The sequence below is a fragment of the Salmo salar genome, chromosome ssa01 (assembly GCF_905237065.1).
Source record: "Salmo salar chromosome ssa01, Ssal_v3.1, whole genome shotgun sequence".
Taxonomy (NCBI): Eukaryota; Metazoa; Chordata; class Actinopteri; order Salmoniformes; family Salmonidae; genus Salmo; species Salmo salar.
Genome location: NC_059442.1, coordinates 43,766,631 through 43,789,219, shown reverse-complemented (window position 1 = coordinate 43,789,219; position 22,589 = coordinate 43,766,631). Strand labels below are relative to the sequence as shown.

The following is a 22,589-nucleotide window of genomic DNA, read 5'->3' as shown; positions in this document are numbered from 1 at the left end:
AATTACAGCCTTGAGTCTTCTTGTGTATGACGCTACAAGCTTGGCACACCTGTATTTGGGGAGTTTCTCCCATTCCTCTCAAGCTTTGTCAGGTTGAATGGGGAGCGTTGCTTCACAGCTATTTTCAGGTTTCTCCAGAGATGCTCTGACTGGGCCACTCAATTCAGAGACTTGTCCCGAAGCCACTCCTGCGTTGTCTTGACTGTGTGCTTAGGGTCGTTGTCCTGTCGGAAAGTGAACCTTTGCCCAAGTCTGAGGTCCTGAGCGCTCTGGAGCAGGTTTTCATCAAGGATCTCTCTGTACTTTGCTCCGTTCATCTTTCCCTCGATCCTGACTAGTCTCCCAATCCCTGCTGTTGAAAAACATCCCCACGACATGATGGTGCCAGATTTAGCAAAAATCTCTAAAAACCTGTTTTCGCTTTGTCATTATAGGGTATTGTTATTTAATCAATTTTAGCATAAGGCTGTGACGTAACAAAATGTGGAAAGATTCAAGCGTCTGAAAACTTTCTGAAGGCACTGTATATAAGCAGCCAGACAGTGAACAATATATCTATATACACTACAGAGGTGCTAAACGTGGACTGTAACTTGTATTAAAATGTAAAACTAAGAGGATGATGCTACACAGTTTGACATCTGATTTGTTGTCATAGAGTAGCACTAGCAATCAAAACAAAAGCAGTTCAGTTTGCATTATGCCAATATAAAAATAAGACCTGTGTATACTTACTTGAACTGTCAATAATCTCAACAAGCTGTTGCAATGCTTTGGAACTTTTTTAATGAGCTTTTAGCAAGTTATTTCAAAACACCATTTACTTAGGAATAGTTGAATGTTTCATAAAATAATGTTTACTTAATGACAATCAATGGGCATTTATCAGTTGGCAATGTAAATATGTACCCATTGAAATGCAGTTCTATGTAAATGCCCCTCATTTCCAACACCACATGACTTGAATTATTTGTCTGAACAGTGGGGTCAGAACACCAATGTGCATAGCTATTGACCTCCTTCATGGTTATGTAGATTGCCCATTGACCAAAATGACTGTATCCACTTGTCAAGTGATCATAAATGTGGTTCATTCAAGTACAACTAATGTCATCTTAGTCCTTTGTTACAGTCTTGTAGTTACATGCCTTTGGCGTTATTCCAATGTGTGCTTCTGCTCTCTTAAACTCCTATTTACACTAATGGCATTAGGAGAAATGTAGGTACCTTTTTCCTCACTGACTGCAGAGTTCCAAATGACATTTGTCTGGTCAAATAAAATAGGGAATTCATAATAAAAGAACAGATTTTGTCTACTATCAGTGTTTGAGATTGTTTTGTATCACATTCAAAGAGATCATTCTTTTTTATATGTATTTAGCTATATGTACCATACTTTTCTAACAAAACAGATATTTACATTTTCCTCACTCATAACACATTTCAAAGTTGTTATATTTAACAATCACTGCGGACATATTTAAAGATATGACTAGCAACTGTAATTTTCTGTAATTACAGAAATACATATACAAACAATTCACTTGGCAACTATTTTTAAATGTATTGGTGACACTTTGGTGATCACGACTTTCCTCATCCCTTTAAGCTATAAAAATAAAACTAGTATTAATAAGTATATGCCATAGCTCATAACAAATAGGTTACAGAAGTCAATGAATGCATTACTCCAATAAATAGGATAAAACAGCCTAACATACAAAATCTCTCCAGGACTGATACTACATTATAGGACATAATATTAAACTTTTTAAAATTCAGATGTTCTAAAATAATTTTTAAAAATTATGATGTCCAATAGTAATTTGGACATCATTTAAAAAATATTTGAAAACCCCCCACAAAAAACAATGTGTGTATGCTTTACAGGATGGTTTCATTATAAACATATTTGTTATCTTCTGTTCAAAAGGGAATTTAGCGTAAAAAAAATAGCTCTTAGTGTACTCTTAACCATAGATCCATGGGTCTAGGCATCTGGCTCCAAGGCTCTGTTAGACTGTCCTCTCCTGGGGGTGGGGGGCAGTGGTCTGCTGCCTGCAGCATTGGCCCTCCTCTTGGTAGATGACGTTCCTGGGGCATCAGGGTCAGAGAATGTGGCCGGTGGTGGTGATGACGGAGCTTCTAACTTCTTCACTAACTTCTTTTTCTTCTTCTTCACTCTTTTGAGAAGCATGGGGGAAAAACACATTGGCCTGACATAAATTTACGTATATATATATATATATATATATATATATATATATATAAAAAAAACAAAAAAACTTTAGGAAGGGGACCTGGCAAGAGGTCAGCAGAAAGTAGTCAGCATGACCATAAAATACAAGACCACATACAAGGACAATACATTCAAAACAATTACAGCGGTCAACAACATTTCAGTCAATCAGAGTTTTAAACTCACTCAGAGATACCCTCTTGCCCAGTTCAAAGTATTTCGTAGCTCACTACAAGACCAAAGAGCATTATGGGAAAAGGATTGTTTCAGCTTTTTGGACAAGTTTTCAATATGCTGTCTAAAACTTAGTTCAAATGCCTAGATACTATTTCAAAATCAGTCAATCAATCATAATTTACAGTTCAAATCTGCAAGTGACTCCATTTGTTGAGAAAGTTGTTTGTGAATGTCATCAAATGTTCGTTGTGAATCCAGAAAAGCCTTCTCAATTTCAGAGGCACAAGAGTAAACGATTGTGTCGTCAGCATATTGCTGGAGTTCTGCAGATTTTCCATTTCTTCCTATATCATACAGTGTAATAAGGGCAGGCCTTAAAATGGAACTTTAAGAGACCCCTTTTCTAAGCTGTCAAAAGTCTGATTTCATGCCCTCCAGTGCCACACACTGTTCTGCCAGAGAGTTCGTTTGGGAACCAATCTAATACGTCAGCACTTAAACCAATTGTATGTCATCTAATAATGTATCAGGTATAATGTATAAGCTATAATGTATCTAGTAAGTTCATTCTATTCCCATTTTCTCGCCATGTGGTTAGAACAGTGTGTACAAAATGAACAATCGGGATGATATCAGAGCCACTGCTGTGACTTATGAGGACTGTTGCTGTGAGGAAGAGGACTTACTTGGTGGCAGCAGGCTGCTCAGGGTCTGTGTCCAGCTCAGAGATGAACTTGAGTTCCCCAGAGACAACGGCAGCTGACACCTGTGAGCGGAGGGAGAGTAATCAAAGAAGAGAAGGTACAAGGAAATGAACAGTAATTCATATAACCTTGGTTCCCTGAAGAAGGGGAACAAGATGATCTCTAGGTTGAAGATGACAAAGGTTAAGACAACAGGATTCTAATATCCCATAACTCTTTGTAACAATGGGACTAGCTATGCTAGTTAGCAACGGCGCAAGTAGTTAGCGACATCGCTGGTCCCAGATTTGTGACGACGTTGTCTTAACCTGTCGATTTTCGACCTAGAATGAGCTAAAGACTGTATTGGTGGAGGGGATGTGTGGGTAAATTCTAAAATAAATCATCAATCAATGATTTTATTTGAAGTACCCTTCTCCATCAGAACCAAGAGACACTTTAGCTACATCACACAATGATCGCTGAAACAGAACCCAGTCTCCTTACCTTGGTAGGTGTCAACCTCTCATCTGATTGGTCAGTCCGTTCAAAAGGGGGGACTGATAGGTCGGTCTGTTCAGACAGGGCAGACTGTGCCTTTAGGGCCTGAGACAGCTCCTCGTTGTAATCCCCTGGGGCAGACGAGAGAAATAGCTCAGCAACAAACAACACATCCATACAGACATGACTTTATAGGCTACATATCCACATGGGTTCTTTTTCATGTAGAAAAGTTGTCCTGTGTGGCTTAGTTGGTAAGAGTATGCTAGCAACACCAAGGTGGGTTTCCCATAAGGATCAATAAAATGTATGCAATCACTGTACTTTAAGTTGCTTTGGAGAACGATGTCTGCTAAGTGCATATATTATATTAATGTGGAAAATATATAAAGCTCTACTTACGCTCTTCCGCAACATATGTAGCTGGGAAGTATCCCTGCTGTCCGTTAGCCAGGCGGCCAAACCACCAGTTGTCGTTGTCTTTGTAGAGCACATGGATGACATCACCACGCTGTACCGTTAACTCATCTGACCGGGTAGCACTGTAGTCATACAAAGAGACAACCTGACAGAGAGAAAGAAATGAAAAGGATTAAAGAATGGTTGACCATGGTGTTAAAATAACGGATTATTTTAAATTGTCATATTTGATTGTTGCGTATAGTATGTTCCAGAGGTGTGGACTCGAGTCACATGACTTGGACTTGAGTCAGACTCGAGTCACAAATATGATGACTTGCAACTCGACTTTGACTTTAACACCAATGACTCGTGACTTAACTTGGACTTTTGACTCGAACTGACTTGATAGCCGAAATATAAAAAAAGATGCTATAAAAAAAAAAGTGTGCAGTGCATCAACTCTTCATTTAACGGATTACAGTTTGAATCGGACAGCAGCCAATCAAATTGTGCCAGCTGAGAAAAAGTTGTGCGTGGCAGTGCAGAGGAACGTCGGCGGGTGAATTCAGATGGAGCCCTTGGAAAGATGATACCCAAAATTATTATTTTCAGATATAAAGACTACGCTGTATCAACAAAAACGGATTGCAACTTCCAAAACATGCGGGAAGAAAATTACAAACGGACGTGCAACAACTTCCAACTTTGTTCGACGTTTGAAGCTGCACAAAGAACGGTAAGTCGTGGCTAATATAGCCGACAGTTATATCATTTATAACTATGCTAGTGTAGCATGTAGGCTAACATAACGTTAAATCAATAAGCCTCCACAGTCAGTGAGGGAACGTGATCATTGCACCCAAGATTGAGCTACAACTGGCTAGGCAGTTGGTAGCCTAAATCCTGCCTGATGTTACTGCTGTTCCTAAAACCATTGACATACGTTAGCCTACTGTAACCATACAGAGAGAGACAGAGAGAGACAGAGAGAGACAGAGAGACAGAGAGAGACAGAGAGAGACAGAGAGACAGAGAGAGACAGAGAGAGAGAGAGAGAGAGAGTGTGTTAAGGTTGGGCGATTGTGTACAAGCCTACATCGCCCGATTGCGCCCCCATAGCGATCCCCGATAGTCGATCGTTACGGGGGGCGGGTCTTTCTCATGGCTACCCATGTATTTTCATGGAAATATAGAGTTTATTTGGAAAGTAATAAAATATATATATATATATATATATATATATCATGATTTGCGTAAATGTAATATACTAACTATTACTCTTGTAAAAATATGAAACGGTATTACATTTGGTGAAGAGCACATTATGGCTTGTTTAGGACTCGAAACTTGACTCGGACTTGCCTGTCTTGACTTGGGACTTGAGTGCTAAAACTTGAGACTTACTTGTGACTTGTAAAACAATGACTTGGTCCCAACTCTGGTATGTTCTTATAATGCATACAGTTGTCAATATTAGAACAAAAACAGGAACTTACCGTTTGCTGAACTGGTACCAAGGAATCCGCTTCCATTCTAATGGCTGTAGACAGATGATCTGGGAAGCTCTGAGGGAAGAAAGGGAACGTTCCTAAACTTCAATTCCACATTCAACTTAATGTGTTACGTCGGTTTCTTTCAAATAGATAAAGAAAATATTCAGTCCACAAGACTAAAATAAAGTTACTGATAAAAGTCAATAAAATACATAGAAAAGGAAGCAACGCAAAAAGCATAACATTATAATGGTGCCTTACTGTCTGTCGCCTGAGAGATGGAGCTCTTCCTAGATGCTGGCCCACTGGGCTGAAACCACCTGCAAACAGAGAAGAAAAAGAGAGAAAGGAAATACCAGATGAATATATTAAATCTAAGATAAACCTCAAAGCATACATTATCGTAGAGGTGTGAACACCTACGGACAGCATTAAAGACAAGAGGAGGCCCGTCTTGGTCTTTATGTACAGTGACCATGCTGCTCTGTAAGATCCTTAACAGCTCTAGTGAGTCTGGGAATGTTGCGTTTTGGTAAATCCTTCCTTTGCTTTGTTGTTGAAATGTCTGGCCAAAGCTCTCATTCTGCATGAATGGGTCCTTAAGCTCATTTGGGTAAACGGACCTCAATTCTTACAAATGATTGACGACACAGTGGTTCACAGAGCTGCTTAGATTCATAGGCCTGTAGCAGTAAAAATCTGTCTCCTTCCCTTCATCTGAACTGATAGGGAAAAACTTGACAGTTGGAAGCTCATCTTTAGGCAGGCTTTCACCTGGTCAGTTCTTTTAGAATAAGGATCAGGTTAATGAAGGCCAGGAGGCGAGTGGACCAATTTTTTTTCAGAGAAAGGGCATGTCTAGAGCCACTCACGGTTCTGGGAGGTGAGGGTTGCCTGGGGGATGAACTGACCTCCAAGGGAACTAGACAGCTGCAATTTGGAGTGTGGTGACAGGAGGGACGGAGGAGGCAGGGACGAGTTCAAGCTCATCTGAAAACAGGAGAAGAAGAATACTTCATTTTCTATTATTTCGGGGGAACTGAACTGTGTTCTGCTATATCCCAACCCCTCCAGACTACACACATACACACTGAGGTTGGTGGACAATAAAACGGTTCATTTGAAGGGCTCACATAGTTAATGAGAGTACTACTTACTGGGCCAGCTTCCTGAGAAAGGCTCCTCCCCATCTGATATATGCCCCCTTTATCTACAAACCACAAAAACATGTCAAACAAATGTCAACATATTGTCGCATAAACATACCAATATCATTGTTAAAGCATACCTTGCTCATACAGGTGTTCCACAGCAGAGGAGCTCCGAGATGGTTCCTACAAAAAAATCGTTTGAGAGGGTCATTAGTAAATTGTAGTTAGTTTGCATAATAATTTACCATCAGTTTGAGGTAAAAATATCATTCACGTTTTAAAACTAAATCAAAACAATATTTGTACTCACTAGAACAGAGTCCAGTTTATCTTTGACACGCTGCATCTTCATAGACAGTCTGGCTGCTCTGGCGAAACAGTCCATGGCTGCTCCGGAGGTGTCCTGGAATGTTACTGGGTCGGAAGTGTTCCTGAACATCTTAGTGTCGGCTGATCCAGACCTGCTGTGGCCCTTCAGACTCTCCACCTCCAGCTGGGCCACTGAGGAGAAACAGAGAGAAACATTGTTTTTGTTTTGTCTTTATTGTGTGTATTCCATCAGGGACCACGTTGGAAACAAGTATAATTTCTTTAACGTGTTACTCAGCGCAACTTTTTTCCAATAAATCAAATCAGATTTTCCTCTCAGTCCACAAAACAGAAAAAAATACTCATCCAGTCTACCCAATTTCAAGGCCTACCATTTTCGAACGTCCCAAAACAGACCAAGTTTACACAAAATATTCATAAGCCTATAACCCAGGGGTGTCAAACTCATTCTGCCCCGGGGCCGCATTCAGTCTTCAACGAGGTCCGGAGGGCACCACAAAAAATGTGTTATTTTTCCTCGCTGTCAAAATTACCAAAACATTGTCCTCTATCCATTATTTTGGGAATTTTCAATGCTCCCTGACTGTCTAGTGTTAATTTCTGTGATTAATAGCGAGCTGGAAAGTGTAAGAATGTAGGTCCATTATCATTTCTACACAGTTTCGATTTGGTTTTAGTCATTTGAAAGTATATTGAGTTCAAACCCCCCTCCCCCCATTTAAAAAAAAATATTTATAAACTTTTTTTTATTTTACTCAAACCACCTGCGGGCCAGACACCCCTGCTATAAACAGTCAAATGGCTCCTACACTAATGACTCAAGTTGTGTGGAATCAAGACTTAGTAACACCAGAGACATCCCACTCCCTCATTTATTCTGATCGAGGCGGTGCCACGCTGGTCTACTTATTGCCCCCCGTACCGCGGAGGGGATGCACCAGACCAAGACATCTCACTGGCAAATGTTTTCTGGGTGGGATGAGCAGGGAGGGGACAATAAGTAGACCAGAGCCAGTTGTTACCTCTCTCACGTTGGAAAGCATGCTCACCTACACAGAGAGGGAATGCCCACCTACACAGACAGGAACATTTCAACAATTTTACAATGGTAAATGGCTTGAGTGAACTATCTTAATTTATCCACCATCTTTAGTAACGCCACTGTCCTCTTACAATACAATTATTTGAATGCTCTGAGCAAGGTACTAAGGCACAGCTGAGTGTTCCTAAGATCTTCTCATAGCGTGATCTATCTCAGTACAATAATGAGCTGCTCACCTCTGCGGTCGTACAAGTAGACGTGCACAGGCTGGCTCTGACCGAAGGCACAGAAGGCCACCATGTTCTCATGAGGGTGGAAGGCCACACCACGGAGGGCTGTGGGGTAACACAGCTCCGAGTACACCGCCACCTGGTCACCTGGTAGATGCAGGCACAAAACCAGCAGATATTATTGATCATAACAACAACAAAAAAACAATGCATGCACTTAGCTAGGGACAGTTTCCCCACAGATACAGATTTAAATTAGTCCTGGAACAAAAAACTATTTCAATGGACATTATACATTGAGCAGGCTTTTTAGTCCAGGACTATGCTTAATCTGGATATGGGGAAACTGTCCCTAAGTGGATAGATTATTAGTTTGTGTCTAAATTCATACTGGATGATCAGATGTGGCTGTCTTGTCCTCACCGGTTTCTGCGTTCCACACGTAGGCCATTCCATCCTCGCTGCCTGAGAAGATGAAGCTCCCACAGGGTGTGAACGTGCTGTGGATCCTCTCCCTGTAGTTAGTGGCACCTGTGTATTTCTTCACAGCCAATCTGCAACAACACACACAAACACATTTTAGAAGTCTGTACATTAGATCAATAAAAGGACATGGAAGCTTACTTGAGTTATGGCAATACAGAACTACACTCCCTGGATAGTTTATTAGGTACACCACCCCGTTCACGAAAATGGATCGCTCCTACAGACAGTGAGTCACGTGGCCGTGGCTTGCTATAAAAAGCAGGCAGACAGGCATCGAGGCATTCAGTTACTGTTCAATTGAATGTTAGAATGGGAAAGATGAGTGACATAGGCGACTTTGAGCGTGGTATGATCGTCAGTGGCAGGCGTGCCGGATCCAGTATAGCAGAAACAGCCACCCTCCTGGGATTGTCACGCATGGCAGTATAGGAATATTTTGAAGATAAATACACGACGCAGAGGATGAGAGGACGAGAGTACTAATGGTCAATAGCGAATTGTAAATAGGAGTTGGGTTTCAGTTTAACATCTGTTTAGGATCTGTGGAATGGCACTCCTGAACTCAGAGCGACGTGTGCCACGTTGTCATTGGTCTGTACATTGAGTCAGGGGCAGGATACTTGTTATTACTTTGTTCAGTGGAGAAAAGCTGAGGAGAGGGGAGACTGAACATCTGAACATCTATCTCTCAGCATAACATCTTGATTTGTCCTTCTCAAATAAACCTATTTTTCTCCCCCTGATTTGCTTTGGAGTTTGTGTTATTGAAGAATAACATCAATTGCCAACAGCAATGTCTAGGGTTCACCGAGAATGGCGCGACAAACAAAAAACATCCAGTCAGTGGCAGTACTGTGGGCGAAAACAGCTCGTTGATGAGAGAGGTCGAAGGAGAATGGAAATAATCGTCGTGCAAGCTAACAGGACGGCCACAAACTGACAAATAACGGTGCAGTACAACAGTGGTGTGCAGAACGGCATCTCTGAACACACAACTCATTGATCCTTGTCACGGATGGGTTATTGCAGCAGACAACCACACTGGGTTTCATTCCTATCAGCTAAAAACAAGAAGAAGCGTCTCCAGTGGGCACGCGATCACCAACCCTGGACAAAAGCAGGAGTGGAAAAACATTGCCTGGTCCGACGAATCCCAGTTCCTGTTGTGTCATGCTGTTGGCAGAGTCAGGATTTGGCTTAAGCAGCATGAGTCCATGGACCCATCCTGCCCGGTACAGGCTGGTGGTGGTAGTTTAGTGGTGTGGGGAATGTTTTCCTGGCATATGTTAGGTCCCTTGAGCAATGAATGTTTTTCTGACACCTTGTAGAATCCATTCCCTGAAGAATTCAGGCTGTTCTGGAGGCAAAGGGGGGTCAGACCCGGTACTAAATGGGTGTACCTAATAAACTGGTACACCCATTTAGTACCGGGTCGGACCCCCCTTTGTGTATATCGATCATAACACGTTGGGAACAAGTACAAAGATGGTGAACATTTTTGTACTCAGGGCACCATTGCGAAAGGAGACTCTGGTCTCAATTGGGCTTTAAAAAAATATATATTTACACTCTGAGATCCATCACCCTGACAACACTGTCTTTGGCGTGGATCAGTAGACGGCGACCATTAGGATGGACCTCTAACGTGTTGATGGGAAGGCCATTCAGGTCACTCTCTCCTATCTCCTGCAGGACAAAATAAAATATGAATCCAGCTCTCCAATGTGAATGACTGAATAGACTTCATTGATCCCCAGAGGGGACATTGTCACCAGCATAAGACACATTTTGGGTGAACATTTCATGCAATAAAATGCATTATTGTTCTCAAACCTTCTCAATCTTCCAGTGACGACACGGTCTCTGATGCAGACTGTCATCAACTGACGTCCTCCACACAATGATGAACCCAACGTTGTCCGCAGAGAACATTCGGTTTCCTGAATAAATATACAATAAACACATTACTTTCACATTTCAATTCTCATGCGAAAAGGGCGGTAAGCCATCCACCAAATGCCATGAATAGATACTCTAGGCAGGAACAGAAAACTGTTATTCTCTAATAGAAAGAGACTGCTGAAGTAAAAAGTGCTTTATAAACACACTGGTCCCGTGTGGCTCAGTTGGTAGAGCATGGTGTTTGCAACACCAGGGTTGTGGGTTCGATTCCCACGGGGGACCAGTACGGAAAAAAATGTATGACATGTATGCATTCACTACTGTAAGTCGCTCTGGATAAGAGCGTCTGACTAAAATGTAAAATAAAAAAATGAGATTGATTGATTTACTGATTCCATACCTTCGGAGTCAAAACACAGAGCGTTGATGAAGCTCTTGTGACCCTCGAACTCCTGGAGCAGCAGTCCGTGGACATCTTTGACGTTCACCCTCCAGACCCTCACCAGACAGTCGTACCCAGCCGTCACCACCATGCCCTGGGCCGTCGGGTGGTACTGAGCACAGTAGACAAACGACGGGTGGGGGAGCACCTTCTGGGCGATGGCCTGGAGCCTCTGCACATTCCACACTCTGCAAGAGACAATTGAGAGGGTTGAGAGGGATCTTAGTGTTGAACAATTAGATCAGGATATCAGACATGTTGAAGAAGAGACTGCATGTGCTGATGATGACGGAGTGCTAAGCTTGCTGAGTAAACTTACTCTTACTTATACCCACCGTGTTCTTTTTATTTTATTTCACCTTTATTTAACCAGGTAGGCCAGTTGAGAACAAGTTCTCATTTACAACTGCCAAGATAAAGCAAAGCAGTGCGACAGAAACAACAACACAGAGTTACATGGAATAAACAAGCATACAGTCAACACAATAGAAAAAAAAAGGAAGTCTATATACAGTGTGTGCAAATGGCATGAGGAGGTATGGCAATAAATAGGGCATAGTAGCAAAGTCCGCTAACAACCTGCCCACTTGACCCTATCCCCTCCTCTCTTCTCCAGACCATTTCCGGAGACCTTCTCCCCTTCCTCACCTCGCTCATCAACTCATCCTTGACCGCTGGCTACGTCCCTTCCGTCTTCAAGAGAGCGAGAGTTGCACCCCTTCTGAAAAAACCTACACTCGATCCCTCCGATGTCAACAACTACAGACCAGTATCCCTTCTTTCTTTTCTCTCCAAAACTCTTGAACGTGCCGTCCTTGGCCAGCTCTCCTGCTATCTCTCTCAGAATGACCTTCTTGATCCTAATCAGTCAGGTTTCAAGACTGGGCATTCAACTGAGACTGCTCTTCTCTGTGTCACGGAGGTTCTCCGCACTGCTAAAGCTAACTCTCTCTCCTCTGCTCTCATCCTTCTAGACCTATCTGCTGTCTTTGATACTGTGAACCATCAGATCCTCCTCTCCACCCTCTCCGAGTTGGGCATCTCCGGCGCGGCCCACGCTTGGATTGCGTCCTACCTGACAGGTCGCTCCTACCAGGTGGCGTGGCGAGAATCTGTCTCCGCACCATGTGCTCTCACCACTGGTGTCCCCCAGGGCTCTGTTCTAGGCCCTCTCCTATTCTCGCTATACACCAAGTCACTTGGCTCTGTCATATCCTCACATGGTCTCTCCTATCATTGCTATGCAGACGACACACAATTAATCTTCTCCTTTCCCCCTTCTGATAACCAGGCGGCGAATCGCATCTCTGCATGTCTGTCAGACATATCAGTGTGGATGACGGATCACCAGCTCAAGCTGAACCTCGGCAAGACGGAGCTGCTCTTCCTCCCGGGGAAGGACTGCCCGTTCCATGATCTCGCCATCACGGTTGACAACTCCCTTGTGTCCTCCTCCCAGAGTGCTAAGAACCTTGGCGTGATCCTGGACAACACCCTGTCGTTCTCCACTAACATCAAGGCGGTGACCCGATCCTGTAGGTTCATGCTCTACAACATTCGCAGAGTACGACCCTGCCTCACACAGGAAGCGGCGCAGGTCCTAATCCAGGCACTTGTTATCTCCCGTCTGGATTACTGCAACTCGCTGTTGGCTGGGCTCCCTGCCTGTGCCATTAAACCCCTACAACTCATCCAGAACGCCGCAGCCCGTCTGGTGTTCAACCTTCCCAAGTTCTCTCATGTCACCCCGCTCCTCCGCTCTCTCCACTGGCTTCCAGTTGAAGCTCGCATCCGCTACAAGACCATGGTGATTGCCTATGGAGCTATGAAGGGAACGGCACCTCCATACCTTCAGGCTCTGATCAGGCCCTACACCCATACAAGGGCACTGCGTTCATCCACCTCTGGCCTGCTGGCCCCCCTACCTCTGAGGAAGCACAGTTCCCGCTCAGCCCAGTCAAAACTGTTCGCTGCTCTGGCACCCCAATGGTGGAACAAGCTCCCTCAAGACGCCAGGACAGCGGAGTCAATCACCACCTTCCGGAGACACCTGAAACCCCACCTCTTTAAGGAATACCTAGGATAGGATAAAGTAATCCTTCTAACCCCCCCCCTTAAAAGATTTAGATGCACTATTGTAAAGTGGTTGTTCCACTGGATATCATAAGGTGAATGCACCAATTTGTAAGTCGCTCTGGATAAGAGCGTCTGCTAAATGACTTAAATGTAATGTAAATGTAAAGTAATTACAATTTAGCAGATTAACACTGGAGTGATAGATGAGCAGATGATGGTGTGTAAATAGTGATACTGGTGTGCAAAAGAGCAGCAAAGTAAATAAAAACAATATGGGGATGAGGTAGGTAGATTGGGTGGGCTATTTACAGATGGACTATGTACAGCTGCAGTGATCGGTTAGCTGCTCAGATAGCTGATGTTTAAAGTTAGTGAGGGAAATGTAAGTCTCCAGCTTCAGCTATTTTTGCAACTCGTTCCAGTCACTGGCAGCAGAGAACTGGAAGGAAAGGCGGCCAAATGAGGTGTTGGCTTTGGGGATGACCAGTGAGATATACCTGCTGGAGAGCGTGCTACGGGTGGGTGTTGTTATCGTGACCAGTGAGCTGAGATAAGGCGAAGCTTTACCTAGCATAGACTTGTAGATGACATGGAGCCAGTGGGTCTGGCGACGAATATGTAGCGGGGGCCAGCCGACTAGAGCATACAGGTCGCAGTGGTGGGTGGTATAAGGCGCTTTGGTAACAAAACGGATGGCACTGTGATAGACTGCATCCAATTTGCTGAGTAGAGTATTGGTAGCTATTTTGTAGATGACATCGCCGAAGTCGAGGATCGGTAGGATAGTCAGTTTTACTAGGGTAAGTTTGGCGGCGTGAGTGAAGGAGGCTTTGTTGCGAAATAGAAAGACGATTCTAGATTTGATTTTGGATAGGAGATGTTTGATATAAACAGTTGCATATCGTGGGGACTATTCAATGCTATTGCAGTCCGCCACAGGATGTTTTTGTGCTGGTCAAGGGCAGTCAAGTCTGGAGTTGTACATTTTTTGAAAGGGGCATGCTTATTTAAGATGGTGAGGACATTACTTTTAAAGAACGACCAGGCATCCTCGACTGACAGTCGATTAGAAAGGCCTGCTCGCAGAAGTGTTTTAGGGAGCATTTGACAGTGATGAGGGGTGGTCGTTTGACCGCGGACCCATAGCGGATGCAGGCAATGAGGCAGTGATCGCTGAGATCCTGATTGAAAACAGCAGAGGTGTATTTGAAGGGCAAGTTGGTCAGGATAATATCTATGAAGGTGCCAATGTTTACGGATTTAGGGTTGTACCTGGTGGTTTCCTTGATAATTTGTGTGAGATTGAGGGCATCTAGTTTAGATTGTGGGACTGCTGGGGTGTTAAGCATATCCCAGTTTAGGTCACCTAACAGAACGAACTCTGAAGATAGATGGGGGCAATCAATTCACATATGGTTTCCAGGGCACAGCTTATGTTACTGAGCATACTACACCACACATCATTGACACTGAACAAAAATCTAAACTCAACATGCAACAATTTCAACGATTTTACTGAGTTACAGTTCATATACATAAGAGTAGTAGGGCTGATTACCAACAAAGACGAGACAGCCTACAGGGAGGAGGTGAGGGCCCTGGTAGTATGGTGCCAGCAAAATAAAGGAGTGATCGTGGACTTCAGGAAACAGCAGAGGGAGCACCCCCCCCATCAACATCGACGGGACCGCAATGGAGAAGGTGGAAAGCCTCAAGTTCCTCGGCGTACACATCACTGACAAACTGAAATGCTCCACACAGACAGTGTGGTGAAGAAGGCGCAATAGCGCCTCTTCAACCTCAGGAGGCTGAAGAAATTTGGCTTGGCACCTAAAACCCTCACAAACTTTTACAGATGCACAATTGAGAGCATCCTGTCGGGCTGTATCACCGCCTGGTACAGCAACTACACTGCCCGCAACCGCAAGGCTCTCCAGAGGGTGGTGTCAAAGCTGGGACCGAGAGACTGAAAAACAGCTTCTATCTCAAGGCCATCAGACTATTAAATACTGTTAAATAGCCATCACTAGCACATTAGAGGCTGCTTCCCTATATAGATAGACTTGGAATCACTGGCCACTTTAATAATGGAACACTAGTCACTTTAATATGGTTTACATATATTGAAATACTCATCTAATATGCATATACTGTATTCTATCCTATTCTACTGTATCTTAGCCTCTAACATTGCTCCCGCAAATATTTATATATTCTTAATTCCATTCCTTTAGATTTGTGTGTATTGTTGTGAAATTGTTAGATATTACTGTTAGATATTACTGCACTGTTGGAGCTAGAAACACAAGCATTCCGCTACACCCGCAATAACATCTGCTAAACACGTGTATGTGACAAATACATTTGATTCGATTTTTATAAGGAAATCAGTCAATTGACATGAATTCATTAGGCCCTAATCTATGGATTTCACATGACTCGTCGGGGCGCAGCCATGGGTGGGCATAGGCCCACCCACTGGGGAGCCAGGCTGAGCCAATCCGTTTTTTCTCACAAAAGGGCTTTATTAGACAAAAAATACTCCTCATTTTCATCAGCTGTCCATGTGGCTGGTCTCAGATGATCCCGCAGGTGAAGAAGCCAAGTGGAGGTCCTGGTTACACGTGATCTTCGGTTGTGAGGCCGGTTGGAAGTACTGCCAAATTCTCAAAAATTACGTTGAGGGCGGCTTATGATAGAGAAATGAACGTTAAATTATTTGGCAACACCTCTGGTGGACATTCCTGTAGTCAGCATGCAAATTGCATCCTCCCTCAAAACCTGTGGCATTGTGTTGTGTAACAAAACTGCACATTTCAAAGTGGCCTTTTATTGTCCCCAGCACAAGGTGCACCTGCGTAGCAATAATGCTGTTTAATCAGCTTCTTGATATGCCACACCTGTCAGGTGGATGGATATTCTTGGCAAAGGATTTTGTGCATTTGGAAGATTTCTGGGATATTTTATTTCAGCTCATGAAACATGGCACAACCCTTTACATGTTGAGTTTATATTTTTGTTCAGTATATTATACAGTATATTGTGCATTGGCCTTCCCTGTAGCTCAGTTGGTAGAGCATGGTGTTTGCAACGCCAGGGTTGTGGGTTTGATTCCCACGGGGGGCCAGCACAGGAAAAAAAAAAAAAAAAAAAAAATAATAATAAATGTATGAAATGAAATGTATGCATTCACTACTGTAAGTCGCTCTGGATAAGAGCGTCTGCTAAATGACTAAACTAAAATGTAAATGTAAATGCATGCACCATTAGAGAGGCATTGTGCCTAGTGCACACATGCCCCCTAGAGGAGATATGTGGTATGTGGGTATGACTTCAATACATTATATTAGTGACAACACATACACAAATATATCCTAAGCATCGGCGTAATCTAATCGAGGCTGCATGTTTATCCTTCCCAGGCAGGGTATATTTGACGTACAGGTAGACCATTTACCTGACGGTGCCATCAGAGGAGGAAGACAGGAGGCTCCGGTCGTCTCTGGACCAGCAGAGATCATACACGATACTGAGGTGGCCGTTGAAGGCAGCCAACACCTTGCCTGAAGGAATCTCATACACTGAGAAAAAAATTAAATAATGAGATAACTTCAATAATAAATAAAAAATTCACACCTGTTTGGGAGTAGCACACAGAATTCCTTCCTCAAGTGAATCAATCTCCTTAGCTCAGTGTAAGTGACGTTTTCACACTTGCAACAAGGCACTAAAGTAATACTGCAAAAGATTTGGCAAAGCAATTAAACTTTTTGTCCTGAATACAAAGTGTTATGTTTGGGCCAAATCCAAAACAGTACCACTCTCCATATTTTCAAGCATATGTTATAGATATGCTAGTAATCATTAAGTACTGTGGAGTTTTTACAGGATAAAAAAATAAACAGAATGGAGCTAAGCACAGGCAAAATCCTAGAGGAAAACCTGGTTCAGTCTGCTTTCTACCAGACACCGATGAATTCACCTTTCAGCAGGACAATAACCCCAAACACAAGGCCAAATCTACACTGGAGTTGCTTACCAAGAAGACAGTGACTGTTCCTGAGTGGCCGAGTTACAGTTTGACTTTAATCTATGGCAAGACTTGAAAATTGTTGTCTAGCAATGATCAACAACCAATTTGACAGAGCTTGATGAATTTTTTAAATAATAATGCGCAAATGTTGCACTATCAGGATGTGGAAAGCTCTTAGAGACTTACCCAGAAAGACTACAAAGTATTGACTCAGGGGTGTGAATACTTAAGTAAATGAGACATTTCTGTATTGCATTTCTAAAAACATGTTTTCCCTTTGTCTTATGTGTAGATGGGTGAGAAAAATAATCTATCTAATCCATTTTTAATTCAGGCTGTAACACAACAAAATGTGGAATAAGTCAAGGGGTATAAATACTTTCTGAAGACACTGAGCACTAAGGTAGCTCTGAGTAGGGGTTTACAATTCTTACCTATGATGGGGAAGGCATCTCTGTCAGCACACGCAGCAGCCAGCCTCCTCCCGTCGTGGGAGAATCGTATCGTGAAACAACCCATCTGACCACCACGGAACGACAGCATGGGCTTATTAGGGATCCGGCACACCTGCAACACAAATACAACTTCATCAAATAACACATCTGGGGACAATTGATGGCATTTCTAGATTTCCCAGCAAACGCACAACCATCACAGAACATTGTGTAAATGTTGTCTCAAAGTTGTGTTTCTCAACATGCCATCATGACTTTATAACAACAATTGGACAGCCCTTGAATTGGGTAGCAGTTCGATACTGTTAGACAACAGAACAGAGATAGAACAGAGAGTCGAGATTCTTAGAATAGAAGTTCTTTAGTAAACAGACCTGGCCAGGCATTCTGCTCCAACGGAGCTCAGGTTTGTTGCCTAGAGGTGTTATGGTTTTCCTGGTGATCTCACTCTGCAGCTCGCTAAAGGAAGTGGAGCCTCTCTCCTGCTGCAGGGCCATCATGGAGCGGATACTAGGGTCCACCTACACAACAGACCAGCACAACATATGGTCAAACCTCAACATCATTGGACCAAACCACAACTCACCATTTGGGAAATAAAACAGCCCAAAACAGCAACTCATGGATGAAGATTTGATTTCTACAACTAAACTGCTACTACTACTACTACTAACGTACTAATACATTACTATTATACTATTGCTATTAGTATTATTAGCATTATCATCATAGTGGTGGTAGTGGTAGTTTTGCTAAAGCAGACATACCAGTAACTTGTTTTTGTAGTATGATTTCAAAGCAGTATCGACTTACATGATCAGGTAGTTTGAGGCCTTTCACAGTGATGTAGAGGGTGGATGTGTATCTGCTACGGGGATATCTCCTCCACCAGTCCACCACCTCAATGGTATTTTCTTGTCTCTTGCCCCGGGGAGGGGGACAGAAGAGCTGCAAACGCAGTTTACTGTCGATGTTCAGCACTCCGTTAGTGCCCACAAGCTGCAGGGAGCCGAGATGTAGAAATAAATTGTTACAAATCTTTTTTTTCCTTCAATAATGGATAAACCATTTGTTATTCATAACTGAAAATATTTCTAAATGCATTACCTTTAGAAATGCCCAGGCGATTTTTCGAAACCCTCGTTCATGTCTGTCGACGTCAACATTGGCTCTGGCTTCCTCCATGGTCATAAAATCCAGGACCTGAAATATATTTAAAAGACAATCTTTTCAAAATGGCCTTTAGGAAAAGGTTTGCGTTTACATCTGGTTAATGCTTGACGTGTGTCAAGATATTGGTGTCACAAACCCATCCTCTTTTCATTATTTTTACCTCAAAAAAGAGCATAACTCGAGGGCCTTCATGGTTATCCTGGAGGAAATACCCAAAGCGCTCATTGAAGATGATCTGCTCATCCCACTCTGGAACTGTTGACTTGTTCTTCTTGAAGTCAAAAGGCTGGGTGATGATGGGAAGGATATGCTCCACACTCTCCTGTTCGTAGAATGACGAGACCGGGCGGTGACTGCCAAAAAACGATTTGATCACAATTCTCGTCACCACCAGTTTTTACATTTGTTGTGACGGCAACATTTAACAATTAGCCTGGTTCCAGATTGGTTTGTGCTGCAAACTGCTATGATCATAGTCAGATCGATTTAAGCTGCAAACTGCTATGTTTATTGCCAAACAACAACCATAGGAGTTGAATAACAGCACAAACAGATCTGAACCACCAAGCTAGTAACACCAAAAACCCACGATTAACAAAATCACAAACTAACAAAACCATTTCTCACCTGTCCTCTTTTTTCACGTATTGCCCAGTCATCTCGTCAATAACGTGGATCTTGACCATGGGGTGTGAGACCAGCAGGTCAGTCTTCAGGCGGTCTGTCCTGTGGATGTAGACTCCCAGGACTAGGTTGTCATCAAAGACTGGTCTTCGAGGAGTTTCAACAATCTCTGTATCACTCTCCTCCTTCACCACTATCACCAAGGAAAGAAGTGTTTCTCAATGTTATTATCATGTTATTCACCTTTCAAGTAGAGTATTTTGTGCTTCCATATCTTCGTACAATAGTATCACACTAACTACTGTTACTGAAGATAGCAACAAAAACATCACACCAACTTTTCAAGAACAGCTTAGCCACATAATTAATTCCTAACTGTTCATAATGCAAGTTGTATGACCAGCTGAATGTTTTCTTAGCTTTTTATACCCACATTGTTTAGTTTTTTTCTTCTTTTTGCCTTTTGATTTTAAAGATTCTAGTCTGTCCTCCTCGTCCTCCTCTTGGTGGCTATCTTGGCTCTTCTCTTTGGACCTCTGCCTTTCAGTGATGTCGTCAGACTGGCTGTTCTGCAGATCTTCTATCATACTGTAAAACAAAATGGAAAATAAATATGATCATCTATTCTATGGTAATAGTGGGTAATTTAGGTTTATAGCCTGGTCCCAGATCTGTTTTTGCTTTATAGCCAACTTCTATGGACATTGTTATGCCAAGAATATGGCCATAAAGGTTGCCAAGATAGAACAAACAGATCTGGCTAGGTCATTTACAGCTTTCATGCAAACCTCACTAGTTATCCAGTAAGATGTCTACACACCTCGTCTCCTTCTCCGGATCCAATGACGACCTCAGCTTCTTCTTCTTCTTCTTTGCACCTTCGTTGTTTAATGCTACTACTTCCTGAGCGGCAGCGTTGGTCTTGTCTGTTGTTGACTTCTTGTGTACAGTCTTCTTCACAGTAGCCATCTCCTCTTCCTGTGCCATCTGCTTCTGGTACTCATGAAGTAACTCATCCTCAGCTTCCACCGCAACCTCACTCTGGACCCCGGACACCTCCTCTCCTCCTTTGCTGTTCCCTTTCTTACTCTTTCTCCTCTGTATATTCGCAGGGTCTTCCGACTCTAAGGAGGCCTTGGATTTGGGTGTTTTGGCATTTCCTGCAGTACTATCAGTCTGGTCGATTTGAATGATATAACTGTCCTCCTGCTGCACTGCGGCTGGAGGCAGCTCCCTTTTACTTTTCCTCTTCCCTTTGGTTGGTTGCTCCTCCTCATCCTGGTTCCCATTGTTGTTGTTGTTGACCTTCTCTGTTACCTCCCTCTCCCTACGCTTGTTCTTGGTGAAACGAGGGCTGCCCTGGTCAGCGTGGTAGGTGTTCTGATGAACAGTCTCATCGTCCTCTGTGTCTTTCACAATGTCAAGGTTTTGTTTCAAAGTTTGGAGCTGAACGAGAAGAGTGGGGTCGCAAAGGTAAGAATAGACATTTTACAGAGACCATGCACAACAAATATTGTTAAAGTGATTTCAGCGCCAAACCTTCTTGATCTGACCTATTCCAACGTACCACAATACTCTCCTGCTCTGGCTGATCTGGGCTCTTCTTCTTCTTCACTTTTTTCTTCTCCGATGTAGCCGGGTCAGTGTATTTCTTGAAGACCTCGTCAAATCTGGCCCTGGTTTTAGCTCGGGCTTCACTCTCACCTAGAGAAGAAATATAGTATGTTACTCTGTTTACTTTATTCATAAGGCCAGGTATTAATTTATTAACCATGCTATGGTATGTAGCCACAATACAGTCTATGTTTGGAAAATATTGCAATTGTGTGTACTCACCTGCTGGCATTCTCGAATGCTGAAGTGACACTCATTCTGCATGCAAAGGGCCAAGGGAGATTTTCCTCCTAAAAAATGCAAGGCAGCAGACTAACCAGATAGCTAAATTAGCTATCTAGTTAGCTAACGTTAGGTCACAATACAATGGTATGGGTCTGACTGCAAACAATGGAAGTTTTCTAACTTTTATTTGAACAATATGCAAGCAAGCCTGCCTTGTCAGTCTATTTTGACCACATGGGTTAGGCCTACTCAACTGATGACAACAAACATAGCTAGCTATATAGAGCTGTGGCTAGCTAGCTGACTAGCTATCTTGCCGTTATTGCTAAGTTGCTAACGTTACTGACATTAGCTAATTCTAGCTAATCTGGCTAGCTAGGCTCACCACAATGATGCCAAACTTAGCGGTGTTTTGCAATATTGTTTATTTAAGTGAATGTATATGCTGACTAACATCGACAACCGGAAAAACATACAATTTACCACAATATTTGAGTAAACGATTGGGACCACGCCACTGGCTCCGTTGCGATGGTTTCCATAACAATAACAGCAATGATGGGGTAAAAATATTGTGGATGACGTTTCAGCCATGGTCTTTGATTTCACCAATGAGCATCGCGGAGCGAAGTATCCTCCGCCCATCTAACGTCCAGCTGAATCCAATTTATTTTTGAGGCAATGTGTGTACAATGTAACTTTTATTAATCAGTAGTATTTCCTTGGAGAATATATAGATGAAAATGTATCCAAGACATTGCACTTGAGCCATTTTTTCACCATATCTGAATCTACTCTGCAGAACTCTACTGTTGGATAGCAATTAATTCATAGTCAAACGTATATGCGTTTATCTTTTACGTATTTAGCATTTTAATGAATGTTAAGTCATATTTCGTTGTATGTAATGAACATGCTCAGGATCTTTGGAATGGCAAAGAAACATGCAGTCCCCACATGCTTACAGTTGCGAGTTCAGCAGGACGCAACGTTCAGATAGAAATAGCCTAAGTAGAACAAACATACCTCTCTGACATGTAGAATCACATCAGCTCTAGCCATGGCATTTCTATCTGCAACGTTCGAAAACGTTTAGCAACTGAACTTGGCCCTGGTATAATATTTTAGTAGCCTTTGGCAGGTGCATGTTTTTATTCCATGAAATAAGCAAGAAGGCCGCCCAGTGGTTAGAGCGTTGGGCCAGTAACCGAAAGGTTTCTGGATCGAATCCCTGAGCTGACAAATATCTGTTAACCCACTGTTCCCCGGTAGGCCGTCATTTTTCTTTACTGAGCGTCACTTTACTGAGCG

The 22,589-nt window shown here is 42.8% G+C and overlaps 1 protein-coding gene across 8 annotated transcripts; it reads right to left on the bottom strand.

Annotated features, from left to right (window-relative positions):
• Nucleotides 1–769: 769 nt before the first annotated feature.
• Nucleotides 770–21,864, bottom strand: ahi1 (Abelson helper integration site 1). Of its 8 annotated transcripts, none has more exons than XM_014197421.2 (27): nt 21,762–21,864; nt 21,276–21,390; nt 21,007–21,143; nt 20,260–20,885; nt 19,873–20,027; nt 19,443–19,632; nt 18,976–19,168; nt 18,750–18,845; nt 18,456–18,641; nt 18,017–18,163; nt 17,622–17,754; nt 16,612–16,735; nt 11,037–11,266; nt 10,568–10,674; nt 10,302–10,420; nt 8,672–8,802; nt 8,255–8,395; nt 6,957–7,147; nt 6,784–6,829; nt 6,653–6,705; nt 6,368–6,485; nt 5,757–5,815; nt 5,499–5,567; nt 4,003–4,165; nt 3,607–3,731; nt 3,103–3,182; nt 770–2,183 (listed from the first exon to the last, which is right to left on the bottom strand). In XM_014197421.2, the coding sequence occupies exons 2-27, from the start codon at nt 21,283–21,285 to the stop codon at nt 1,991–1,993; spliced, it is 3,822 nt and encodes a 1,273-aa protein (XP_014052896.1). In that variant the 5' UTR covers nt 21,286–21,390; nt 21,762–21,864; the 3' UTR covers nt 770–1,990. The 8 variants fall into 8 exon arrangements, with proteins under 8 accessions (XP_014052896.1, XP_014052945.1, XP_014052912.1 ...); XM_014197470.2 differs by having other exon boundaries at nt 6,407–6,485; XM_014197437.2 differs by having other exon boundaries at nt 21,755–21,859.
• Between the last annotated feature and the right edge of the window lie 725 nt (nt 21,865–22,589).

Coding starts and splice junctions, on each gene's coding strand:
- ahi1 (XM_014197421.2), bottom strand. Junction 19,633..19,872: donor GAAGAAAAAAACTAAACAAT/GTGGGTATAAAA, acceptor CCTTGGTGATAG/TGGTGAAGGAGGAGAGTGAT. Junction 3,183..3,606: donor AGAGGTTGACACCTACCAAG/GTAAGGAGACTG, acceptor CTCCGCTCACAG/GTGTCAGCTGCCGTTGTCTC.